General features: G+C 44.1%; 3 protein-coding genes across 4 annotated transcripts; all 3 read right to left on the reverse strand.

The window, feature by feature from the left end:
- Positions 1–92: 92 nt before the first annotated feature.
- LOC143844386 (proto-oncogene Mas-like) lies at positions 93–10,507 on the reverse strand. Of its 2 annotated transcripts, none has more exons than XM_077351428.1 (3): positions 10,351–10,503; positions 3,573–3,710; positions 93–2,354 (listed from the first exon to the last, which is right to left on the reverse strand). In XM_077351428.1, exon 3 carries the CDS (start codon positions 2,299–2,301, stop codon positions 1,342–1,344), a length of 960 nt encoding a protein of 319 aa, XP_077207543.1. In that variant the 5' UTR covers positions 2,302–2,354; positions 3,573–3,710; positions 10,351–10,503; the 3' UTR covers positions 93–1,341. The 2 variants fall into 2 exon arrangements, with proteins under 2 accessions (XP_077207543.1, XP_077207542.1); XM_077351427.1 differs by lacking the exons at positions 93–2,354; positions 3,573–3,710 and adding exons at positions 5,010–7,858; positions 9,133–9,177 and having other exon boundaries at positions 10,351–10,507.
- A 3,126-nt stretch (positions 10,508–13,633) lies between these two features.
- Positions 13,634–14,611, reverse strand: LOC143844978 (proto-oncogene Mas-like). The gene has a single exon (XM_077352885.1). The coding sequence runs from the start codon at positions 14,609–14,611 to the stop codon at positions 13,634–13,636; it is 978 nt and encodes a 325-aa protein (XP_077209000.1).
- A 3,371-nt stretch (positions 14,612–17,982) lies between these two features.
- Positions 17,983–23,563, reverse strand: LOC143844979 (mas-related G-protein coupled receptor member A6-like). The gene is given in 6 exon segments (XM_077352886.1): positions 17,983–18,029; positions 20,156–20,347; positions 22,550–22,622; positions 22,767–23,186; positions 23,188–23,409; positions 23,453–23,563. Coding segments are annotated over 6 exon segments (1,065 nt in total).
- Positions 23,564–24,771: the final 1,208 nt, after the last annotated feature.

The raw sequence follows: 24,771 nt of genomic DNA on the forward strand, positions 1-24,771 counted from the left end.
CTACCTTGGTTGGCTAGTGGAAGCAGAAGGATTTTTGCACGAGTGTCAATTTTTTACTCCACTCACTATCAATCTCAATTTAAGCAGGCTCATCCTTGGTTAGTAGGTGGGAGGCTGACGATCAAGGAAATGCACAGTTGCCATGCATGTCAAGCCATGCATGTCAGTTGCAGAACATGTCAAGCCATCTTCAGGGCCATCATAAATTGGTTGTGACTCAATCCAGGATCCTCCAGTCTCATATTTTGAAGGCACAGACCCTATTTTCACAGCATCTGAAAACTGTCACAGTTTCCTTCAGCCATTGATAGGCCCTGATTGGCTGTTAAGCTTAATATCTGGTTGCTAGTCAACTTCTCAATAAGCAGACTTGGCATGTTCAGCAAAAGTCATTTATTTGAAAGAAACAAAGCTCATGGTATTGTTTATTAAGGCTGACTGATAATACACATACTGCTTGATATGTCTTTCCATCAGCTCCACATTCAGCTTACCTCATGGCTCCTCATGAGGTAAAGTGACCTCCCCCCTTTCCCAGGTACAGTTATAACACCCAGGTGTGAATTCCAAACTCCAGACTCCATGTCTGCACGGACATTGCATTACAGAACGCCAAAGCTTTCTCTCCTCCCAGTTAACTCATCTATCAACATGAGGTTAACACACAGCCTACACAGAGATCAAAGTGAAACTATAAGTAGCCCCTTAAATCAAAGCAAACCCCAGATCGCCAAATTCTCACCTCTTCTCCCGAAAACACAGAGCACCTGAAAAAACCCATCTTGTTTAAAGATGGAGACTGTAACTATGGCAGAAAAGAACCCGATGAATATACAAATCAACAATACTAGAAGTATTTCAAAGGCTGCCATATAGAGGATGGAGCAGAGTTGTTCTCTCTTGCCTCAGAAGGACAGACCAGAGCCAATGGGATGAAATTAATTCAAAGGAAATTCCATCTAAGCATCCGGAAGAAGTTCCTGACAGAGCGGTTCCTCAGTGGAACAGGCTTCCTCGGGAGGTGGTGGCTTCTCCATCTTTCAAAATTTTTGAACAGAGGCTGGAGAGCCATCTGATGGAGAGGCTGATTCTCTGAAGGCTTAAGGGGGTGGCAGGTGACAGTGGATGAGCGATAGGGTTCTGAGTGTCCTGCATAATGCAGGAGGTTGGACTAGATGACCCAGGAGGTCCCTTCCAATTCTATGATTCTACAAAGAGCAAGATGTGTTCCAAAGTCCCCACCCTTGGCAAACAGAAATATTTTTGCCTGGCAATGAAAGAATATACAAGTCGGTACCAGGCCTATAGGATTTATTGACTTTCCTCACCATAACCTTCCCATTAAGCCCCACCTTGACCCATTGCTTCATCCCTGAATGCTCTTTTCAGCACAACGTTCAAGGGCTCTCCGCCTTTTTTCTTCTTTCTCCCAGCAAAGTAGTAGATGATGGGGTTGATGCTGCTGTTAAAAGAGGCCAAGAGGTGAGAACATTCATACCCAAGGGCAGGAAAAAGGTCAGTGTTCAGAAGAACAAAATACATAGCACTTAATGGGACAGCAAAGATGATGAAGAGCAGAACTGTCACTGAAAGGGTGATATAAAGCCTGGGAGGTTGACGTCTCTGGGAGCTACAGCAGATCGTGATGGACATTATCAGGGTGGAAGCAATCATGACGGGAGTGAAAACTAGGAGGTTGACAATGAAAACAGTGTTCAGAACATTCATATAACTTTTAAAGGACATATCATCATACAACAAATATAACGTTCCAGAAAGTAAGCCCGTGATGATCCAGAGAAGGCAGGAGACCACAGCAGAAGACCTCCCCGGTCGATGGCATCGATACCAGATCGGAAACAGGACAGAGAGACATCTCTCGTGGCTGATGGCTGTCAGGAAGTACAAGCTTGCACTGTATGTGAAGCAAAGGAATGCTTCCAGAAAGAGAAGTGAAACATGAACATGTGTGTAATAAGTGATAATTCGAAGAGACAAACACAAAAGGGTGCCCAAGTCAGCAATGGCCAAGTTCAAGATATATGTGGTGAATGGGTTCCTCTTAATGCAGAAGCTGAGAAGCCAGATGACCGTGCCGTTCCCCACCAGTCCACACAAGCTGGAGAGGACAGTTAATGACCCCATGGTCTGTGCATACACTGGCCAATCATCATAATAGCCTGTGTCGTTGAATTCAACAGTAGCAGAGTACAGGGGCACTAAGTCCAACAAAGATTCATTCAAGGCATGAGTGTTCTCCTTTCCACTGACTGGAGGTGCGATGGAGCTTGCATTCGCCATGATCTAAAGGACCGCACTTTCCCCCTCCCGATGGAGTTGTTCCATACGTGGCCCTATGTCAAGAAGGAAAGTGAGAGCCAGTCAGCAAAGCAATAAGATAAAAGTAATCAGACAACCTTAGGGTAAGCACACCATTCAGTACATTTGATGACAATCTACATGCGTGCTCCTTCCTCTTTCTCTCCCATACGGATGCCAGAGCCCTGCTGTGGCTGGGGGATCCCCCCGTTAAGTGATGCTGTCCCTACTTTGAGCAATTTCAGGAAGCTGGGAGAAATCCTCCCCCCAAAAAACAGCAGTTTTCATGGTGATATTGCCCCCTCCCCCCATGGACCTCACCCCCTGCAGGCACCAAGACCAAGAACGTCCTGGTGTACTGATGTCACCTGGAAGTGCCATCAGCATGCTAGGGTCATTAGTGGACAGGTGTTATTCTAGGATTGGGGCAAAACTTTATAGCCTGTTATTTATTTATTTATTTATTTATTTATCATACTTCTATACCGCCCTCCCCGGAGGCTCAGGGCAGTTTAAACAGAGAACCATACATAAAACAGTCTGTAAAAACATGTATAACTGATAACTGATAATTGTAATCAAATGACAACACAGTATAACAGTAAACAATATAGTAATACAAACAGGTCCAGGGCTTGTTGATGGGATTCTGAGGGGGTGGCTTATTGATGGAATTCTGAGGGAGGGTGGAGGGGGGGAGCAGGGGCCCTTGGTCACTGTAGATTACATCTGGTCTCGGCCAAATGCCTGGTGGAGGGGCTCCTTTTTGCAGGCCCTGCGGAATTGTTTAAGCTCCGTCCTATGCAGGACATGCAGAAGGGGCTCAATGTGTGTGTGTGCACAGCTCTACTTCCCAACCATATTCTGCATGATCGTGCCACTTCTGGGGTTTCTCAAAGCCTGAAGAATGTTTCAGGGGTTCCTCAACAGTTAAAAAGTTGAGAAAGGCTGCTCTAATGACAGCAGATTCCCAAGGCAGATCTTGTCTATGAAATAAATCTTGATTTTAATGTCTGGCAACCGCTTTAAATATACTGCTGCTGATCTGATGACTTTCCTTCTCCAAAAGGCATGCAATGCCCATATGGTGGGCATCCTGATGGCTCCTGGGATTTGCCCATGGTGTGACACAGAGTGTTGGACTGAACAGCCAGGGGCCTGATCCAGAGTGGCTTCTCTTGTCCTCAAAGCCACTGTTCTAGTGCCCCATGTCCCTTCAAAATGCTCTCGTTTGGATCAAGTTGTGCACATACCTGTGATGAGTCCACTGTCTTCAGTTGTGGCAAGTGGATGAATTCACGAGGAGGTCTTTTCCATGCCTCGAAGTGAAGGGGGAAATTGTCCGTCGTGCACCAAACGCCATTCGAGATGTACATCCCACTGTTCTTAGCCTGGCGACATTGTGTGAGAAAATGGTTATCATTTCCTGGCTGTCGAGATAATCAAGTGCAAAAGAAGGCGGAGATTTTCGCCTTGTGAGTTCAATGTACTAAAAAGGCATGCAGGGAGAAGCCGTTTTGCATTGGGCCAAGAAAGCAAAGCCAAGACACAACTCAGCATCCTGATCCAGACAAACGTGTCTTCTTGTTTTGGCCTCCAGTTTGTGCCTTTCCAGTTCCATTCTTTAAAAAAAAGCTACATATGTAACATTAGAATGATACACTAAATTAGAGGAACTATTAAGAATGATGATAAAATGTAAGAAATCTTAACAGGTTGGAGGGTTCTTTGACAGCTTTCAGGCGGGACCAGGAGAACTCGTGGGATTAATTCTGATCTTCAGACTACCAATTCCCCTGGAGAAACTGGCTGCTCTGGAAGATGGAGTCCTAAGGCCTCCCCAAAGGCCACTCACCCCAGGATCCGCTCCCCATATCTCTCACCCTAGAGTTTTCAAGGGCCTCTTGTGGCACAGAGTGGTAAGGCAGCAGACATGCACTCTGAAAGCTCTGCCAATGAGGCTGGGAGTTCAATCCCAGCAGCCGGCTCAAGGTTGACTCAGCCTTCCGAGGTCGGTAAAATGAGGACCCAGCTTGCTGGGGGGTAAACGGTAATGAGTGGGGAAGGCACTGGAAAACTTGGTATTGAGTCTACCAAGAAAACGCTAGAGGGCATCACCCCAAGGGTCAGACATGACCCAGTGCATACACAGGGGATACCTTTACCTTTTTAGAGTTTTCAACGCTACCTTGATCGGACTGTCATTTTATCAATTTATTATATCAACAGAGACAAAGATGACAGGGGGTGCTGGGAGATTTTTTCTACAGCTGGAGGTAAAGAACACAGGTTGACTGTAGAGAATGTTTCCTGATTGACTATTGTCATACATGGCTCTTTGCACAATAAATTGTGTGGATATGGATAAGGAACTTAATTATATAATTAAATATTACATAGGGTATTATATATGTATATCAATAATATAATGCTAGTAGTAAAGCTAGTGAGCCTGTGGACAGTATTATACTATTAATATATGTAAGGTTTAAATTCTCAATACTTCTTGATAAATATACTGTAGACTCAGAGGACTTGTCACTGATGAAAGAATGTCACTGAAAACGGATATTACCTGGATTCCGTTTTGACAGAAGTCCTACAGAATAAAGAAATAAGGAAAACTACAAAAAAGGACACTTTTCTTTCTTTTATGAACATATTTATTAAATTGCCAGTGGATAGGTCTGTTTCTCTCTGTTTGGTTTAATTCTTAGACCGTCTTTCTTATACTCAGGAAAGCTAACACACCACAGCACCCTGACCTAGTGAAAGGTTTTTTTGTGTGTATGTGTGTTGTGTGTGTGTGCTCCTGTTGTGCCTTTCTTCTTCCATTTTCAAAGCAGCCCAATCAATGACGATATCAAATCAAATTTCATTGTAAAAAGGATTTGGTGGAAAAGAAATCATGAACAAAAGTTGGAGAGTTTTTACTGTTGACAAGCCCTGGTGGTAACTTCAGGTTTCTGTTTATTTATTAAAATGTTTCTACCCTGCCTTTATTTGTCATTCAATGTTACAATAATAGTTAAAAGAATATTTTCAGTTCAAAATACTCCCCCCAAATTTCTCAATCCATCCATTAAAAGATCCTTGCCAATTCACCCCCTCCCCAATTCTTGACAAACAAGGAAATTCTGATGGACCCCCAACCCCCACAATTTGCCAGTTTTAGGGAAGTTTTAGAAATATAATACAGTTATTTTCTCACAGTCTGAGCTTCCCTTGTAGCATAGTTTCTTTGTTATAAAATGAAGCTGACTGTCCCAATCCATCACTGACCAATCATTTGGCATTACTAAGTCTTGGAAATTTTGGGGATGGTATAAGAACCCACTTTACTTTAACCTTTGTGAGGATGGCACTAAGGTATTGCTAACAATTAACAACAACAATTTTACATAGAGGGGAAAGAGTAGTTGGGATGAGGAATCAAAATTTTAACATACAAATCTGGTTTAAGACAGAAGTTCTTGTCCCAGTCTCTTGAGAGGGTTTCAAGCATTTTCTAAGACGTTGAGATCTCTCTACAACTGAAAGATTTTTGGTTTCCATGTTTGTCCAAATTCATCTGTTTTTATCTTGTCTCTAAATTCCATGAACTCTACTGGTTTCTAGTACCACCACTTTTCCCTTCCTAGAAGTTCCAGTTTGTCCCTTTGACTTCTGAGTCCTCCTCTCCTTCAAAGAATCCTCCCATTTTCCTTTTGGCCTGAATTATGAGTATCTCCTCACTGCCCAAATTCCTACTGATAAATATCTGTCCCCAGTTCTCCAGACACTGTGTAGATCTGGTTTCGGCTTTTAGTAAAGACTCTTTTCTAAAATTCTTCTCCTAGAGCTGATGTTCAGTTAAGGCACAGGCCGATTATGCACAGTGCCAGGCCGCCACAGCCCCGGCTTACCCGGGAAGCTCCAGAAGATCCTGCGTTCACTTAACACAGTTTTTCTGGAGCCCAGGGCTGGGAGGCTCCTGCAGCGTGCGTTTTCGGTGATTTTAACCGAAGTGCTGCTGCCGCAAGTGCGGGCCTTTTGGCCCATGCATAATGGGCCTTAGTGAGGAATGTTAACCCTTCAGTTACTCATTGCTGTTACTGCAGCACTTGGAAACTTACTCTTATAGTGCTGCCTGTCACACCAACCTTGGAGTACATCCTGAAGATCTCTGATTACAGATACTCCTCACCTCCTCTGGGATCCCATTCCACAGGGAGCCAAGATCGATATGGCCCATCCTCTGCTCGATGCCAGATGGGCCGTCCTAAGTGCTGAACTAGCCAACAAATGGCTACCTGGCAGCTGTTGTTGGCACAGTGGGACATATAGAAGGAGACAGTCCTGAAAAGATGTGAGTTCCTATGCATGAATGATTCAGCAGTGATTACAAGCATGACAATGCAGAAATGGTCAGCAGATTACTGCCCCCAAATAGGAAGGCCCTTGAAAACCTAAAAGTCAACTGTTCCCACTTTTGCTATGTCATTGCAAATCAGTTTGAAGACCAGTGGACATCTGTTCTTCCATATTATCTCCCTCACCTTTCAAAACCACCTGGAGTGCAACCTTCACAGAGACCCTGGATTTCCCTTTCCTCTTCCTCCCAACTAGGAAATAAATCACAGGGTTGACACTGCTGTTTAGAGAGGTGCATAAAAAACCCATCCCTATAAGACTGGGATGCAGACCATGGTAGTAAGTGAAGATGTAACTGATGTCCAGTGGGAAAGCCAGGAAAAGGAAGACAAGGAGCACGATCAAGATGGATGTGAGAAGCTTCCCGCGCTGGTGCTGATTTGATTTGCAGCAGACTTTGATGAGTAGGATCAGGGCAGACAGGAGCATGAGCAGAGTGCAAAGGAGGGCATGGATCAGGAGCTGGTAAAGGCGGTGAGAGTTCTCAGAGTTCTGAGTCAGGTAGAGAGAGAAGTGAGCAGCACTGAGGAGAAAGAAAAGGCCCCATATTAGAGCACACACAACGGAGGACAATTTTGACGGACGGCGGCAACGATGCCACAGAGGGAAAAGCACGGACGCGCACCTGTCAATGCTAATGGCTGCCAGGAGAAACTGACTAACTGAATACATGAAGAAAAACAACTCCAGAAATGTTAACAGCACCAATGAGGCCTGGCAGTCCTTATACAAAAAGACTATAGCCCCAACGATAATAACGTTAAGTAAAGAGAAGAGGACACCCAAATCCACCACAGCCAAGTTCAGAATGTAGGTGGTGAAACGGTTCCTCTTCAAGTGGAAGCCCAGAAGCCAGATGACGGTTCCGTTCCCCGCAAGTCCAAACAAGCAGAAAACAAGAGTGAAGCTGCAGATAATACTGTGTGTTAAACTGCCAAAGATTGCAGAAGGGGGGCTATCCACTCGATTGAGTTGAACATCAGTATGTTCATTGATGGTGGGATATGCAGGTATCTGGTAGGCTTTGCGATCCCAAAGGCAATGCTCAAGTATATTTTTCAGCTTGGATATCACATCATTTTGATGCTCCATAGATTCAGGTTGGCTGGCATTTTGAGATGTACTCCTGTTGGAAGAAAAAACAGACAAGATTTGGTTCTTATGGAGCTAGACAAATCATATGATGACTGTTCTGAACTTTCATGAATCCAGGGTCCCATCCAGTCATAGGGAAAATAGAAAATTGACACGTAGAGCTCAAAGGGGCCTCCAGGGTAATCTATCCCAACCCCTGCACAATGCAGGAAACTCGCAAGTACCTCCCCCTACTCCCCAGTGAGTCCTGTTGTAAATGGGATATACACATTCAACAAATAATAATTGCACCTACATTTTATGGACAATCACTTGCAAAACAATTTTTTATCAGTTCTAAGCTTACTGCTCATTTATTTAATTGAGTGAGAGACTCTGCAGATCTAGACAATAGCAAACTGCTTCTGCTTCTGTCTTGCCTTTGATGTCCCTTGATGGAAGTGCCTTAATTTGGTTGGCTACTTGATGGCACCTTGTAGCCTGTCTGACTTCTGCAAAGTCTAGGATGGCCTGACTGGAGACAGAATTAGGGTTACTGCTCCCCTGCATGGACCTAAAATCAGTGGGGAGGAGACATAGCTTAGTGGTAAAGCATCTTCTTGGCATACAGAGGGTTTTAGGTTCAATCCGTGGCATCTCCTTTTTAAAGGATCTATGTGAGAAACTTTGATTTCTAAATATGGAACCTCATAGAATAAAAGTTTATTTGTTTAAGAAAATGCAAGCATCTACAACAAAGGCATAGTCAGGACTGATGTACAAAGCCTAACACAGGCAATATAGGGGTTCATTCCCTCTCTCCTGGGGCAGGAAATAGACCTTGGGGTGTCAAACAAAAGCATCTGTGTTACATCTGGGCAAAACAGATCAGTCTAGATCAACACCTTAACCAGCAGCAGGATAAAACATAATACATTCATGGCAGAAAACCTGGGGATTGACAATCTGGCAGGAGGTGATATGAAAAGATCTCTGCGAGAGACCTGGGAGAATGATCTGAGTTGATAATACTTACTTTGATGGACCAAGGGACTATAGGAAGCAGCTTCATGTATTCGGGAGACGTGGCAAAGTCTTTGAACTGTACTACAGAAAATAATTGTTTGGCCTCAGCATTTTACATAACTTTACTGATTCATCCTCTTTTTCTAATTAACAATTTGAAGTGTGGCAGACACAGTCAGGGTGAATACCTCACAGCTTGCTCTGGCTGTGGTTTTCTGCAGGTATGTTGCAATGTTTATATGCATTCCTCTCGGATGCTTGGCCTGTAGTCATACCAAAATAATGCAATAATGTACAAACCTCAGCATGGCTTTCCACAGCAAACAGCAGAAATGATGGTGACACCTAAAGAAAATATGGCATTCACAAATTAGAGGAATTTTGAAAGCCAGCATCATGATTATCTATCTATCTATCCATCTATCCATCTATCCATCTATCCATCTATCCATCCATACATCCATCCATCATTATCCTGATCCCACCAGAGTGTGGGCACTGAGCTGGCTTAGCTAGTACCTGAATGGGAGACCTCTGAAGAATAACAGGATCATGATGTGGTGCCAGACAATGGCAAACCACCTCTAATGTCCTGAAAAACCCTACAGGGTCATTGTAAATTAGCTGTGATTGGACTATAGCCTCCTATAACAAGTCTTTTGATTAGATAGAGTCCAGACCGAAACTTTTGGTGGGAATCAAGATTAATAATGTTCTAATCCCACACACCTCCAAAATTCCCATATATATCCTGCAGAGCAGGAAATTAACCCTTAGGTTACCAAATCCATCTCCCTCCTTGCCCCAAAGTCTAGAGAATAGAACTACGAACTGGAGATCTGTTTCAAGTAGACTGCTGAATCTGAGCCATGGATAGGAATGTGGTTATCCTGGCTAAGGTTCTCTGACCACCACTCTTTACAGGTTGCTTCCTGAGTCTTTTTTTATTTGAGAAGTAAAAGGAGCCCTTCCGTTGCTTCCATTAGCTTAGATAAGGTTTTCTCAACCAGGGTTTTGTGAAACCCTGGGGTTTCTTGATGGCCCTGGATGGGCTTCCTGAATGGGTAGGCATTAATTATTTTTAAAGCATTTTTACATTGTGTTAAACATTTATCAGGTGATATGACCTTATATGATCATACTGACTCGTTTCCCCCCTCCCAAAATGGTCAGTTCTCACAATCAAGGTTTCAGGAGCTGCTTGAGAGGAAGAGTTGAAAATCCACATCGACTAAGAGACTCACGGTGCAGTTTTCAAGGAGAAACGTTTCAAGAGGTGGCACAATACAAAAGAAGTGGAAAGGGAGAGGTAGGGTCCAAGGGACAGAAAGAAGCAAGGGAGGAGCAGGAACAGACGAATCCAGAAATGGGAACGCTTCATTTCAATTAGTATGAGAAGAGAAGGACTGAAGCTGAGGAAATCATAGGAGGAACAGGATGAAATAAAAGGAAAGTATAGAACCTCATAGAAGAAGAATTCAGCACCATAAAGGGATCACAGGCAGAAAAAAGGCTTACCTCCTTAAACACATCTTTGGAAAAGAGACCAAACAGAATCTTCTGGTAGAAACCAAGATGTTCTAATCCCATGTCCGTCCACCCCACCACATTCCGGTGTGCCTCTTGTGGTGTGGAAAATTAACCTTTAGTTTTGAAATTCTTGCCCTCCACCCCAAGTCTGGGGAACAGAATGACTATCTAGAGATCCTTTTCAAGTAGAGCACTTAATCTGACCTATGGATAAGGATGTGGTTATTCTGATGCTCTGTCAGTTACTATCTACCGGTTCATCCTGACATGTTATTTCCTGTGTCTTTTTTACTTGAAAAGTGAAAGCAGCCCTTCTGTTGCTTCCTTTGACTTAGATAGCCTCCGTAGAAAGAGAGGCATCAAAGGTCACTCCCAAATTCCTGGCAGTTGGTGCAGGTGTTAATTGCACCCCATCCAGGCATGGGAGGTATGCTTCCTGGTCCTGGCATCTTCTACTCAGCCAAGGACCTCCGTCTTGCAGGGGCTGAGTTTCAGGCGATTCTGCCTGAACCATCCAGCCACTGCTTCCAAACAACTGGCAAATGTATCTGGGGGGGAGTCCGGCCAACCGTCCATTAGGAGGTAGAGCTCGGTGTCATCTGCATATTGGTGACAACCTAGCCAAAGCCTTGGACCAGCTGGGCAAGAGGGTGTCCAGAGTGGGAAAGAGTATCGCCCCCTGTGGTACTCCACATGGGAGCCCAAAAGGGACTGACAACTCACCCCCCACAGCAACCCTCTGTGTCCGGTTCTGGGGAAAGGAGACCAGCCACTGCAGCCCAGTCCCCCTAATCCCAGTCCCGGTGAGGCGGTGGGCCAATAGCTCATGATCGACCACATCAAACGTGGCTGACCGATCTAAAAACACCAGAATGGTCAAACCGCCTTGGTCCAGCTGGCGCTGGATAGAATCTGTTAAGGCGACCAGCGCAGTCTCCACCCCATTGGCCAGAATGGAAGCCAGACTGGTATGGATCAAGGGCTGAAGTTTCTTCCAAGAAAGCTAGGAGCTGGTCCTCCACGGTCCACTCTACCACCTTACCCAGAAATGCAACATGCGATACTAGGTGGGAGCTGGCAGGGTCCTGTGGGTCCAAAGATGGTTTTTGCAGTAGAGGGCATACCATAGCCTCCTTAAGCCCCTTGGGGAATTTTCCTAGTGTTAGGGGAGTCTAAGCTGTCAGTATCCAGTTAAATGTTCCCCGTCTCCAAGGCCTTGCTGCTTGTTTCTGGCTGGGCTGGAAGCTGATTGATTTCCGGTGCCTGCCCTGCATCTGCAGACACCTCCACAGGGCTTTAATAATCATTATCAAGAACAGAATAGTAAACAAAAACTAATATTGAGAGCTGATTGCCAACGCTATACTGGCAGTTCCAGAAACTGGCCTTTATCCAAATGAAGTTCTAAAGAATACTAAGTTTTCATAGGTGGGCATAGCAAGTCCTGCCAGTTCTTTCCTTCCACTACAACCCACTGAATGCACTGATACTTCCTTGGAGGATCAGAACAGGGACCAGTGGGAGGGAGAATCAGCATCCTCTTTTAAGAAAACCTTAGTTTCTTAATGGAAGGGATGGAAAGAAACAGATCACTGCATTTAGAACAGTCCAGATTCCTCTGAAGACATAAAATCCAAGAAGGTATTTCCTCCACAGTTATGGACATTGCATGGCAGCCTCTGGAGTTACAGATCTTGCCCATCTCTAATGGGTTTCAGATTATGCATTTGTGGGTGATGGGCTAAGACGATTCATCTGCTCCGTGCCCAAGCTGCCAGAAGATAGAAGTATTTGTCACAATGAAAGGGTCTCTTGTGTGTCTATAGACCTGTTGAGGACTAAGCTTACGTCTGAGACAGGATCAAAATCTGGGACAGTTCTTAGGCCAGCGTGCGGATGAACATTCTGCAACTCTCGGTCTGTTTAAAGTGAAACTGACCAATAGCGCACACTGGCAGCAGAGTTCTATTATCTGATGTGTTTATATTTGCTGGGCGTTTCGGCGGGTTTTCAGTTCATTTCTAGCTCTCTTTCTGTACCATGCTGGGGTCCTAACACAGAGTGGCATGCCCAAATGTCTCAAAATCGGCATGGTCTGTCATCTGTCATCTCTCTGTCAGATAACCAATATTCACCAATGGGATTCTTGATGATGATGATGATGATGATGATGATGATGATGATTAGATTTATATCCCGCCACTCCCTTGCGGCTCATGGCGGGCAACAATATCACAAATCCCCATTAAAACCCCAACAATAATAACATTGCCAATATTACCAGCATGGCAAGAACGGCAGCTCAGCTTCCCCCCCCCCTCCCTCCCACAACTAGCGGGTGGAGAGGAGGTCCTGATGATGTTTTGCTTCGGGTCCAGAACCCGAGTCCCTGGGGGGGCGGCATAGATCTATTATCAGCCCCGGCCTCAACCATAAACCTGGCGGAAGAGCTCCATCTTGCAGGCCCTGCGGAACGTTGGAAGATCCTGCAGGGCCCGCAGCTCTCCCGGGAGCTCATTCCACCAGGTCGGGGCCAGGACCGAAAAGGCCCTGGCCCTGGTCGAGGCCAGGCGTGCTTCCCCTAGGGCCGGGAATGACCAACATATTTTCACCTGCAGAGCGCAAGGCCCTGCGAGGGGCATAGGGCGATAGGCGGTCCCTCAGGTATGATGGCCCTTGTCTTTTGGCCACTATGCGACACAGAGTGTTGGACTGGATGGATGATTGGCCTGATTCCCCGTGGCTTTTATTATGTGCTTGGGAACTTTTCTCATTTGGTGTGGGTATAGAACACATGAAATTATTAAAGAACCTTTGCTTCCAGTTTATACTTTATTACCGGGTAACTACAGTTATCTACATGGTTGACTGGTGTCTGACATCTTGGCTGTTATCTCTTTTTAAAACAATTTCATCTCACAAAAAACCTTTTGGTACATAACATTTTGGTACATAACATAACATTTTGTCAGAGCCTCAGGAGAATTCCTGATTTCAACATAAGGAAAGGAGACAATCTGGGTTTCAGTTGTTTAAGGAAGGAAAGGAAGATAACAAAAGAGCCCTGTTGTACTTCCAGCTCCTTTCTTCCCAGTTACAATGGTGGGATTCCAAAGGATGTCAGGGACTGTCTATAAAAGATTACATTTGAAAAAGAGCTCTGTAATAGAATTTAGCCTAACCTTACAGGTTTTCATTATGTATTTTAAAACAGAACTTTAAGGAAATCTGCCAGTGAGAAAGGAGGAAGATTTTGGTTCTTGGAATGGCCTCATTCCTGGGTTTCCCCTTCGGTTTCCTCAGAACAGTCTTCTTCCTCCTTGAAGACCTTCTGCAGGATCATCTTCATGTTCTCCCTACGTCTAGACTTCCATTGTCTCCCAACCAGGAAATAAATGACTGGGTTTACACTGCTGTTTAAACAGGCTAATAGAAATATACCCCAATGTATGTATTCTGGATGATCATATAGTATATAGAGGATAGAAATGACATCACATGGAAGAACAAAAAGGAGGAAAAAGAAAAGGGCCAGCAAAACAATGGTCAAAATTCTCCCCCTCTGACGCTGTTGTGCTTTCAAACAGACTTTGACTAACAGGGACACAAGGACAAGAGACGTGACAGAGAGGTAAAGCGAGGCATTCACCATAATCCAGTATTGTTCAGTTGCTGGTGTAACATTTGAGAGAAGATAGAGAAGGATGATTATTATAGTACACAAGAGGGAGTGAACCCACATTAGTGCACATACGATGGTGGACAAATGCCGAGGCCTCTTGCATCTATACCAAAGGGGGAAGAAGACGGCCACACACCTGTCAATACTGAGAGCAGTCAGGAGAGATTGACTGGCACAGGACATAAATAGGGACAGGAAAAATAACAGATTTAGAGCCAACAAATGAACATAAGAAAAAAAAATACATATGTTTAAGAAATATCTAGCTATGCTATAAAACATAGCTGATTGGAGGACCCCGAAATCAGCCACAGCCAGGTTCAGGATGTAGGTCATGAAAGGATTCCTCTTAATGCGGAAGCCAAGAAACCAGATGACAATTCCATTCTCCATGACTCCAAAAAAGGAGATTACTAACACAATGCTAAAAAGAACATCTATAATGATATCTTTACCTGCAGAATCGGGATTATACCGTAGAATATACTCTGCAAAGTTATAATTGAAATTTGAGAAACAATGGTTAGGAAAATTAGAGTTATTAGAATTTCCTGAGACTCCACCCATCGTAGAAAGAGTTGGCTGTGATGCTTGATTTCTGCTTTGTGGATTCTTGCTTTCACTTCTGTTTTTTACACTTCCACTAGGAGAAAAGGGAGAATGGATGATTCGCATTCTGTTTTGTAAATGGCCAGCTATATTTTTCACATGGCTTCATTCTATTTGAATATGGGTTACTGGTAAGGTTAATGTCTCTGAATCATAGAGGTGGACAAGGCTGTGCAAGCCCTCATATCCAACCCCTGATCAATGTAGAATCTGCCTGAAGCATCCGTGACCAGTGTTATTCCAGCTGGCTTGTTACCTGACTCCACTGTTGGTCTACTCTTAATCCAGTACTTTTCCACCTGTAATATAAACCCAGGATTGCAAGTCCTGACCTTGGCTGCCAACAGGAACAGCTCCCTGCCATCCCCTGAAGATCAACTTTTCAAATACTAAAAGAGAGCAATCATGTACCCTCTCGACCTCCTCTTCTCCAGACTGAACTTTCCCATACCCCTCAGCTTTTGCTCTTAGGGCTTGGTCTCCAGACCCCTTATCATCCTTTGCTCTCTTTTCTTTGCCTGCTCCATCTTGTCCTCATCCTTTTTGAAGTGAGGCCTCCAGAACTGCTCACAATATTCTTGTGTAAGTTGAATTTAATTTGAATTAAGGACTGCTGCTCTTCATCTTGAATGCACACAAGCCATGTATGGACCAAGTTTTTAACCAACACGAGGGTCAGCTTGCCATCAGTAGAGTGTGATCACTTGGATGTGTAGGAAGTGGAGTGAAGCAGAGTGAAGCAGCAAGTCTCAGTGGTCTCTTATGCACGGGCCAGAAGGCCTGCTTGAGGGAAGAGTCCCGACACTACGTCAAATGCAAAGACTGACCTCTGACTTAGAAACTCACAATGCACCATGCAAATATAAATGTTACAAGAGGAGCCAACCCACAAAAGGTGTGGAAGGGGAGAGGCAGGGGTCAAACAACAGAAAGAAACAAGTGATGTGAAGGAACAAATGAATCCAGAAATGGTTGGGCTTCATGGTGCTATGGGAACTAATGGAGTAAAGCTGAGGAGCATTCGGTAAGGAAGAGGGTGAAAAAAGGAAGATGAAGAACCTATTCCGCACAGGAAAATCCAGCTGCCAAAGCACATTGAAAGTACACTATCCTATGTGTGCAGAATGGGCCCTAGTTAGTAGATGGGAGACTACCCAGGAAACCCACGGTTGCCCCATAGAAGCAAGCAGTGACAAACCACCTCTTAAAATATTTTGTCCTTGCATACACTCTTGGATCATCACAGGTCAGCTGCAGTTTTCTTACCATTTCCCACCAACATTAATCAAATTGACTATCCATGGAGATACCCAGTACCGTGGACAGATTCTACTTCACTAGTTTCTTTTTCCTGTTGTTGAATTATCATACTTGCTCATCTCACTCACCCTTTTCACATGGTTTATTTGCAGTCCCCAGTTTATTTGCAGTCGGACTCAGGATCTCTGCACTTTTCAAAGAGAAATGTTTCAATGGAAGGCACAATGCAAAAAAAAGAAGAAGAAAAAAAAGTGGGAAGGGAGACACAGGGTTGAAAAGGAAGAAAGAAGCAAGGGGAAAACAGGAATGGAGGAACCAAGTAATGTTAGGGATTCATTTCAGTTAATATGAGAATGATTGGATTGAAGTGGAGGAGATTACTGCAAGAAGTACAACCACCTAGAAGAAGAATTCAGCACCATAAAAGGATCACAGGCAAAAAAACCCCGCTTACCTCCTTCAACGCTTACCTCCTTTGGAACAGAGGCCGGACTGAGCCTTCTGGTAGGAACCAAGATTAATAATGTTCTAATTATTCCGGTCCTGCAGATCAAGAGATAAACCCTTAAGTTACCAATTGCCCCTCCCCCAAGGCCTGAAACGGAACAACTATTTCAAGTGGACTGCCAAATCTGAGCCATAGACAGGAATTTGATTATTTTGGCCTCTGTTATCTACAGTCCAAGCTTCAAGGTCGTTTCCTGTATCTTTTAGTTCTGAGATTTGAAAGCTTCTCAATTGCTTCCATTGGCTTATATATTTCTGAAAGAGATGTGGGACCTTGACATTCAGAACCGTCAGATGGAGAATTCACAGCCCCATCATGGGACTCTGATCCCACTGAGAATATGAGGGCTGTGGGAGAATTCACCTAGATCTCCATTCCGCCCATTACTTACCTCAGCATTCCTAAATTCACATTGTCCTCATAGTGCTGCAGGAGGTTTTGAGTCTTCCTGATTCTCAGAGAAAGGCAGGAGATGGTCTACACGGCACCTCTTCTTTCTGAGAAATACTTCTATCTTGCAGCAGCTGGGGTGAGGTAAAGATGGACCACTTTGACCCATCAACCGTAAAGTCATAATCCAGAACCCATTAGAGATGGGCAGGAAATAATACTCCAGAGGCTGCCATAAAGCATGCATCAATGTGCAGGAAATGGCTTCTTGGATTATTTTTCTCGAGAATAATCTGGGCTGATTGGAATGCAGTGGCCTATTGCTCTCCATTCCTTCCATTAAGGAAATAATGTTTCCTTAAAAGGGAATGCTGATTTCCCCTTATGCTACCTCCTGTGCTGATCCTCAAGGGAAACATCAGCGTGTTCAGCGGGCTGTAGTGGGAGGAAAGAACTTGTAGAACTTACTATGCCCACCTAAGAAAACTTAAGGCTCTTTTAGAACTTCATTTGGATCAAGGCCAGTTTATGAAACTGCCGGTGGAGCATGAAAACTGAGCCCTCATCATTAGTTTTTGTTGTCTATGCTGTAAGTTCTTGATACTGATCTTTAAAGCCCTATACAGTTTAGGGCCTCTTGTGGCGCAGAGTGGTAAGGCAGCTGTCTGAAAGCTCTGCCCATGAGGCTGGGAGTTCAATCCCAGCAGCCGGCTCAAGGTTGACTCAGCCTTCCATCCTTCCGAGGTCGGTAAAACGAGTACCCAGCTTGCTGGGAGGTAAACGGTAATGACTGGGGAAGGCACTGGCAAACCACCCCGTATTGAGTCTGCCATGAAAACGCTAGAGGGCGTCACCCCAAGGGTCAGACATGACTCGGTGCTTGTACAGGGGATACCTTTACCTTTACTACCTTTACAGCTTAGGGGCAGCATATTGAAAGGATATTGCCTGCCTTATAAACCTCTCAATCCAGTCCATTCGTTTTTGAAGTCTCGTTGTTGTGTACCGGGCTCTGCTGAGAGTGGCGGGCAATAAATTCAAATAACAACAACAACAACAATAATACCCTTGTCAAATATGTCGAAATTGGTGGCAACCCAAGAGATGGCCCTCTTGGTCGCAGCACCTAATGTTTGACACACCCTCTTTAGGAAGAGTCCTCAGGCTCCGTCTATTCTAGAGGCACAGGACAAAAGGTGTGGAAAAAGAGGGGCAGGGCTGAAACAACAAAAAGAAGCAAAGGAAGAACAGAAATGAATGAATCCAGAAATGGGAGGATTTCATTTTAATCAGTGCAAGGACTAATAGGTTGGACCGTATAAGAAGACCATTTCAGAATTAGGAGACATACCTTGTTTTAGCCTCGCTCTGGAATTCCTTTAGATGCTGCAAGTCAACTCTCATCTTCCTGCTTTTGGGCTTTCCTCCCCTCCTTTCCCGGGCTGAAATTCCCAATGTGTTTTCTGCATTGAGTCTGACGGATTCAGCCTCCCATCACGCTTTGCTCCATGATGTTTTTTTTTTTTTTTTGCAAAATGGTACCTGCTGCTAGATGGGGAAGAAATGGAGATAGTGACAGATTTTATTTTCCTGGGCTCCAAGATCACTGCAGATGGGGACTGCAGCAAAGAAATTAAAAGATGCTTGCTCCTGGGGAGGAAAGCTATGGCAAATCTAGACAGCATCCTAAAAAGCAGAGACATCACCCTGCCAACAAAAGTGCGTTTAGTAAAGGCTATGGTATTCCCAGTTGCAATGTATGGCTGTGAAAGTTGGACCATAAGGAAGGCCGAGCGTCAAAGAATTGAGGCTTTTGAACTCTGGTGCTGGAGAAGACTCTTGCGAGTCCCTTGGACTGCAAGGCGAACAAACCGGTCAGTCCTAGAGGAGATCAACCCTGACTGCTCTTTAGAAGGCCAGATCCTGAAGATGAAACTCAAATACTTTGGCCACCTCATGAGTAGGAAGGACTCCCTGGACAAGAGCCTAATGCTGGGAGCGATCGAGGGCAAAAGAAGAAGGGGACGACAGAGAATGAGGTGGCTGGATGGAGTCACTGAAGCAGTAGGTGCAAACTTAAATGGACTCCGGGGAATGGTAGAGGACAGGAAGGCCTGGAGGATCATTGTCCATGGGGTCGCGATGGGACGGACACGACTTCGCACATAACAACAACAACCTACTTGCACCTTTGTTTCCATCATGCCTCTTAATCCCACCATTCTTCACGCTTGATTGCCTCCCTCCTTCCTCCCAAAATTTCCTGAATGTAATTTCCCCCCCAAAAAAATCCAAACCTGGGTTATAACACTGCTGTGCAAGACTGTTTTTTAAAACTTAGAAACAGTGTTGTAATGTGATCACTCCTTTTTTTTTGGGGGGGGGGAAAGCAGGTTTATTGGGACAGAGAGAGGGAGTGGGAGGAAGGGAGGGAGAGGAAGGATGGCAACGAGGAAAGTGGTATGGCCAAATGACTCAAAATGGTGGGCATGGAGAAAAACCCAAGTGTACCAATTTCCACCGGCCTGGGAATTTGGCAGCTTAAGTTGTCCTTAGATTTGGTATTCCTAGATCCATTGGCTGGAGATGGTCTACATGGCTCCTCTTCTTTCTGAGAAATACTTCTATCTTGCAGCAGCTGGGGTGAGGTAAAGATGGACCACTTTGACCCATCAACCGTAAAGTCATAATCCAGAACCCATTAGAGATGGGCAGGAAATAATACTCCAGAGGCTGCCATAAAGCATGCATCAATGTGCAGGAAATGGCTTCTTGGATTTTTTTTTCTTGAGAATAATCTGGGCTGATTGGAATGCAGTGGCCTATTGCTCTCCATTCTTTCCATTAAGGAAATAATGTGGGAGGAAGGGAGGGAGAGGAAGGACGGCAACGAGGAAAGTGGTATGGCCAAATGACTCAAAATGGTGGGCATGGAGAAAAACCCAAGTGTACCAATTTCCACACTGAACAGCCCCAAATTACCTGTCCCTTGGCACCCCCATATTCTTAAATCCTGACGCTTTGCCGGCCTGGGAATTTGGCGGCTTACATTGTCATTAGATTTGGTATTTCTAGATCCATTGCATGGTTGATTTGCTTGATTTGGTGTCCATCTCATACTGTACAATAAGATTGTTGCTCATATTATTCCACTTTGTACCCCTAACATTGTTGCTTGTATTTTCCACTTTGTACCCCTAACATTGTTTGTATTATTCCACTTTGTTCCATTATTTGTTTGAGGTTCTACACTGCATGATAGAGAGCAGGGGGGGGGGAGGTAGAAAAAGAAGTACTGTTCTTCCTTTCTGACAGCACAGGTCAGAAGCCCTGTCTTGACTCACCTGCTGTGAAGCCACCTTGACCTCCTTTCTCAGGGAGGCCCCTGCCATTGGAGCTCAGGACCTGTCCAAAGTCCATATTGTGAACCTTGGCTTGACCTTCACTGATGCTGCTGAGGTGACCCTCACCTCCAACATGTTCTCCTCCACTGGTAAGACGATCAAGTCTGCTGGACTGCTTGGGCCCTGGTGAGCCTGTACAACAGTGAGAGGGCTTCTGGAGTTGTGGCCACACTCATAGACTCATAGAATCATAAAGTTGGAAGGGGCCATACAGGCCATCTAGTCCAACCCCTTGCTCAACGCAGGATCAGCCCAAAGCATCCAAGAAAAGTGTATATCCAACCGTTGCTTGAAGACTGCCAGTGGTGGACCTTCTGCCAGAACCTGGGTTTGGCTACTTTGTGACACAACATGTTGGATTGGATGGGCTTCTTTTATGTTCTGGCTCCCCTGTTGAACCTCCTCATGGCTTTGTAGGATGCAGAGTGTTGAACTGGATGGAGCATTGCCCTGATCCAAAATGGCTTCTCTTCTTAAGAACGTTTCTCACTTGGTATGGGTATAATACAGATGATTGAAGAACCTGTGCTTCCAGTTTCTATTTTATTACCATATAACAATAGGCATATTTAACACGCATCAGTTCAGCAAGAAAATCACACCATCCATTGCTATTAAATGGATGATTAAAGCAGAGTCTTTACAAGAGTCCTTAAATGAATATTTTAAACCAAGATGAAAAGGCCACAAACAAGGAGCTCATTCTGTGAAGACTATTTCCAACCAATTTAACTTCCCATATTCATAGGCTTTTAAAACAATCTTTTAGCAATAACTATCTGCCACAACAGATAAGGATGCACATTCTTGGCTAACTAGTTAGTTTAAAACTGAAACTTCATGAAAATTATTTGTACTTGAATTATAATCAGTCTAATAACATGGTTGCCAACCAGCAAATGTCCATCATGCAAATATCGAAACAAAATTTGACATTTAGTTACAAAGGTAAGCTGCGTGAATATCAAATCTAATAAAACAAGCCTTAGAAATTATACAGTCTAATCAGCTATGCATATGAAGAAATGACAAGCAAATAATATAGTAAATGTAAATATATAATAGAATAGTATATCTTTGGTTCTCTGATTCTGTATTTTCTTCTGCACCTGGGCCTCCACACATACGTTCTATTGATTTGGTTGCATGGCTTCTAATTTACAAAAGGCAATATAATTGTGTCATTCCTTTGTTTATTCGCTGTCTCCAATGCTATTCTAACTTGGGTCTCTCAACTCCCTTCTTGGGATGAGTAGAGATTTCAAGGAGAGAGTAGAGAATAGAGATTTCAAGGGAATATGTGGTGTACCTGTCATTTTCAGCTGTTCAGCACGCTGTTCCCTCCCCCATCTTCTCTTGGGGGGATGCATTTAAATAGATTAATAGTGGCTGAATCGCATGATCAAGATTTGTTCACCTCTATTCTGTACTGATTCAAAGAATGCTTGCACTCGAAAGCTCACGCCTTGAATAAATCTTTGTTGGTCTTAAAAGTGCTACTGGACCCTGATTTTATTGGTCTATTCTGGACTGTTTAAATGCAGGGGTTGGGTGGTTCGGCTTGGATAGTTTGAAAAGTGCCCACATTTGGATTGATTCAGGTACTTTTAAGCTTATCCAAACTGAACTGCCCACCCCTACAGAGTAAAATGTTCGTGCAAGGAATATGAAGCCTGGGGGTGTTACCGGTATAATTGAGTGACTTGCTGAGGACCAAGAAGCATGTGGTACATGATTCTGGCAAAAGAATCAGTATGCAGTTTTAAGGCCTGCTTTCTTGCAAGGAAGGCTCCTAGGATCTCAAGGAGCAACTGAGTGTGAGGAAACTAACAGAGGATTGTACAGCTGAAACAAGAAAAAAAAGCCACCCGGCTTCCGTCCGTCCGTCCGTCCGTCCGTCCGTCCGTCCGTCCGTCCGTCCGTCCGTCCGTCCGTCCGTCCGTCCGTCCGTCCGTCCGTCCGTCCGTCCGTCCGTCCGTCTATCTATCTATCTATCTATCTATCTATCTATCTATCTATCTATCTATCTATCTATCTATCTATCTATCTATCTATCTATCATCTCATCTCTCTCTCAGGTTACCATAGAATCATAGAGTTGGAAGGGGCCATACAGGCCATCTAGTCCAACCAATATTCACTAATGGGTAAAATGGAAGGTGGTTGACAGGCGACTGATATCTTGTTTGTTATCTCTTTTTAAATCAATTTGATCTCACAAAACACCTTATGAAACATAACATTTCAACAGGGCCTCAGGTAAATCCCTGCTTTCAAAATCGGGAGAGGAAGTAATCTGGGATTCAGGTGTTGAATTTAGGAACAAAATTTTACAAAAAAGCCCTGCTGTAGTTCCAGCTTTCCTCCCAGTTACAGTGGTGGGATTCCACAGGATGTCAGGGACTGTCTAGAGAAGATAACGTTTGAAAATGACTTCGTAAAAGAATTTATTCTAACCTTACCGGTTTTGTTATGAATTTTAAAACAGAACTTTAAGGAAATCTGCCTGTGAGAAAAGATGGAAATTTCTGTTCCTGGAATGACTTCATACCTGGGTTTCAACTGGGGTTTCCTGAGCATATCCTTCTTCCTCCTTAAAAACCTTCTGGAGGATCATCTTCATGGTCTCCCTACGTGTAGACTTCCATTGTCTCCCAATCAGTAAGTAGATGACTGGATTTACACTGCTGTTTAAACAGGCTAATAGAATGGAACCCCAATGTACGTATTCTTTATAATAATGCTGGATATGTAAGGTGAACATGGCATTACATGGAAAAACAAAGAGGAGGAAGAAGAAAAGGGCCAGCAAAACAATAGTCAAAATCCTCCCCCTCCGATGTTGTTGTGCTTTCAAACATAATTTGACAAACAGGGACACAGTGGCAAGAGACATGATGGGGAGGCAAATCAAGGCATTTGCTATAATCCAGTATTGTTTAGCTTTTTCGTGTTACATTTGGGTGAAAACAGAGGATGATGGTAATTATAGTAAGCAAGAGGGAGAATACCCAGATTAGTGCACATACAATGGTGGACAAATGCCAAGGCCGTTTGCAACGTTGCCAAATTGGGAAGAAGACAGCCACACACCTGTCAATGCTGATAGCCATCAGGAGACATTGACTGGCACTGTACATAAATAGGAGCAGGAAGAATAACAGATTTAGAGCCAAAAAATGGTCACCAGAAACCTATATATATATGTTCAAGAAATATCTAGCTATGCTATAAAACAGCTGATTGGAGGACCCCGAAATCAGCCACAGCCAGGTTCAGGATGTAGGTCATGAAAGGATTCCTCTTAATGCGGAAGCCGAGAAGCCAGATGACAACTCTGTTCCCCATGGCTCCAAAGAAGGAGATGACCAATATAGTGCTAAAAAGAACATCTATAGCGATAACTTTTCCTGTATAACTGGGAATATTCCGTCTAATATACTCTGAAATGTTATATATTTTATTGATATATGGGGGAGAATGATAAGGAGAACTAGAGTTACTAAAATTTTCCGGGACTCCATCCATCGTGGAAAGAGTTGGCCGTGATGCTCGATTTCTGCAATGTGGATTCTTGCTTTCACTTCTTTTCTTTACACTTCTGCTAGGAGAAAAGGCAGAATGGATTATTCATATTTTGTTTTGAAAATGGGCAGCTATAGTTTTCAGCATCCCTCCCCCACCCCTCCCACCCCTCCCCCAAAGGACAACCTTTGCAATACTGAAAGAGAGCAATCATGTAACCTCTCGATCTCCTCCACACTGATGGCCTGTATGGCCCCTTCCAACTCTTTGATTCTATGATTCTATGATTCAACAAGTCTTTAGAACAGAGACTTCTACTAGGAACCAAATTATAGTGTAGACATGTTGTGAGTGGCTGGGCAGAAGGGATTGTGTCCATGCTTGGCTCTTGTAGTCCTTTGTTGCATGCCCAAGGAAATGCCAGTCTCCATTTTGGGACTTGGTAGGTAAATTTCCTCCACACCAGACTGGCCAGGGAATCTGGTTTGGGAAGTCATAGAACTGGGGTCATTGTGGGTGGGCATATAATTTTGAGTTTCTTTACATGTAACTGTGTGCCTGCACACAAGATGGACGATGAAGTCTTTAAACAAACCACCACATGGGGATGGTTGGCAACCACCATGATGTCCCACCCTGGCATTTCAGGAGCCCACAGTCAATGTGAATATGGTTAAGTAGGAAATGAGAAGGGAGGTTGTTTCAAGTTAGCAACTGTGACTTTTTCACACAGGAGATGAGGGGGGGGCATGGTTCAGATGTTCCTATGGAACATTCTGCAACTGTAGACCACAGATAAGGTAGGTCAGCTCAAGTGTATCTGTTTTTATCAGATTTAACCTAGTCTGATGGGACCTTGGTAATTTTCAGTTTCATCATTATAGAAGGTGCCAGGGTGATCTCGTTAGATCTCAGAAGCCAAGCATAGGTCGATGGAAGACCTCCCAAGAATGACTCTGCAGAGGAACATAATGGCAAACCACCTTTGTTTCTCACTTGCCTTCTTAGCTTCTTCCCAGAATCATAGTATA

The sequence above is a fragment of the Paroedura picta genome, chromosome 9 (assembly GCF_049243985.1).
Source record: "Paroedura picta isolate Pp20150507F chromosome 9, Ppicta_v3.0, whole genome shotgun sequence".
NCBI classification, from domain to species: domain Eukaryota; kingdom Metazoa; phylum Chordata; class Lepidosauria; order Squamata; family Gekkonidae; genus Paroedura; species Paroedura picta.

What these genes read in the sequence shown, in the direction of transcription:
- LOC143844386 (XM_077351427.1), bottom strand. An exon ending in CTGTGGAAAGCCATGCTGAG is followed by an intron (nt 7,859 to 9,132) that starts GTTTGTACATTA and finishes TTCTTCCAACAG; the next exon opens with GAGTACATCTCAAAATGCCA.
- LOC143844978 (XM_077352885.1), bottom strand. Translation starts at nt 14,611, where the DNA reads ATGGGTGGAGTCTCAGGAAATTCTAATAACTCTAATTTTCCTAACCAT.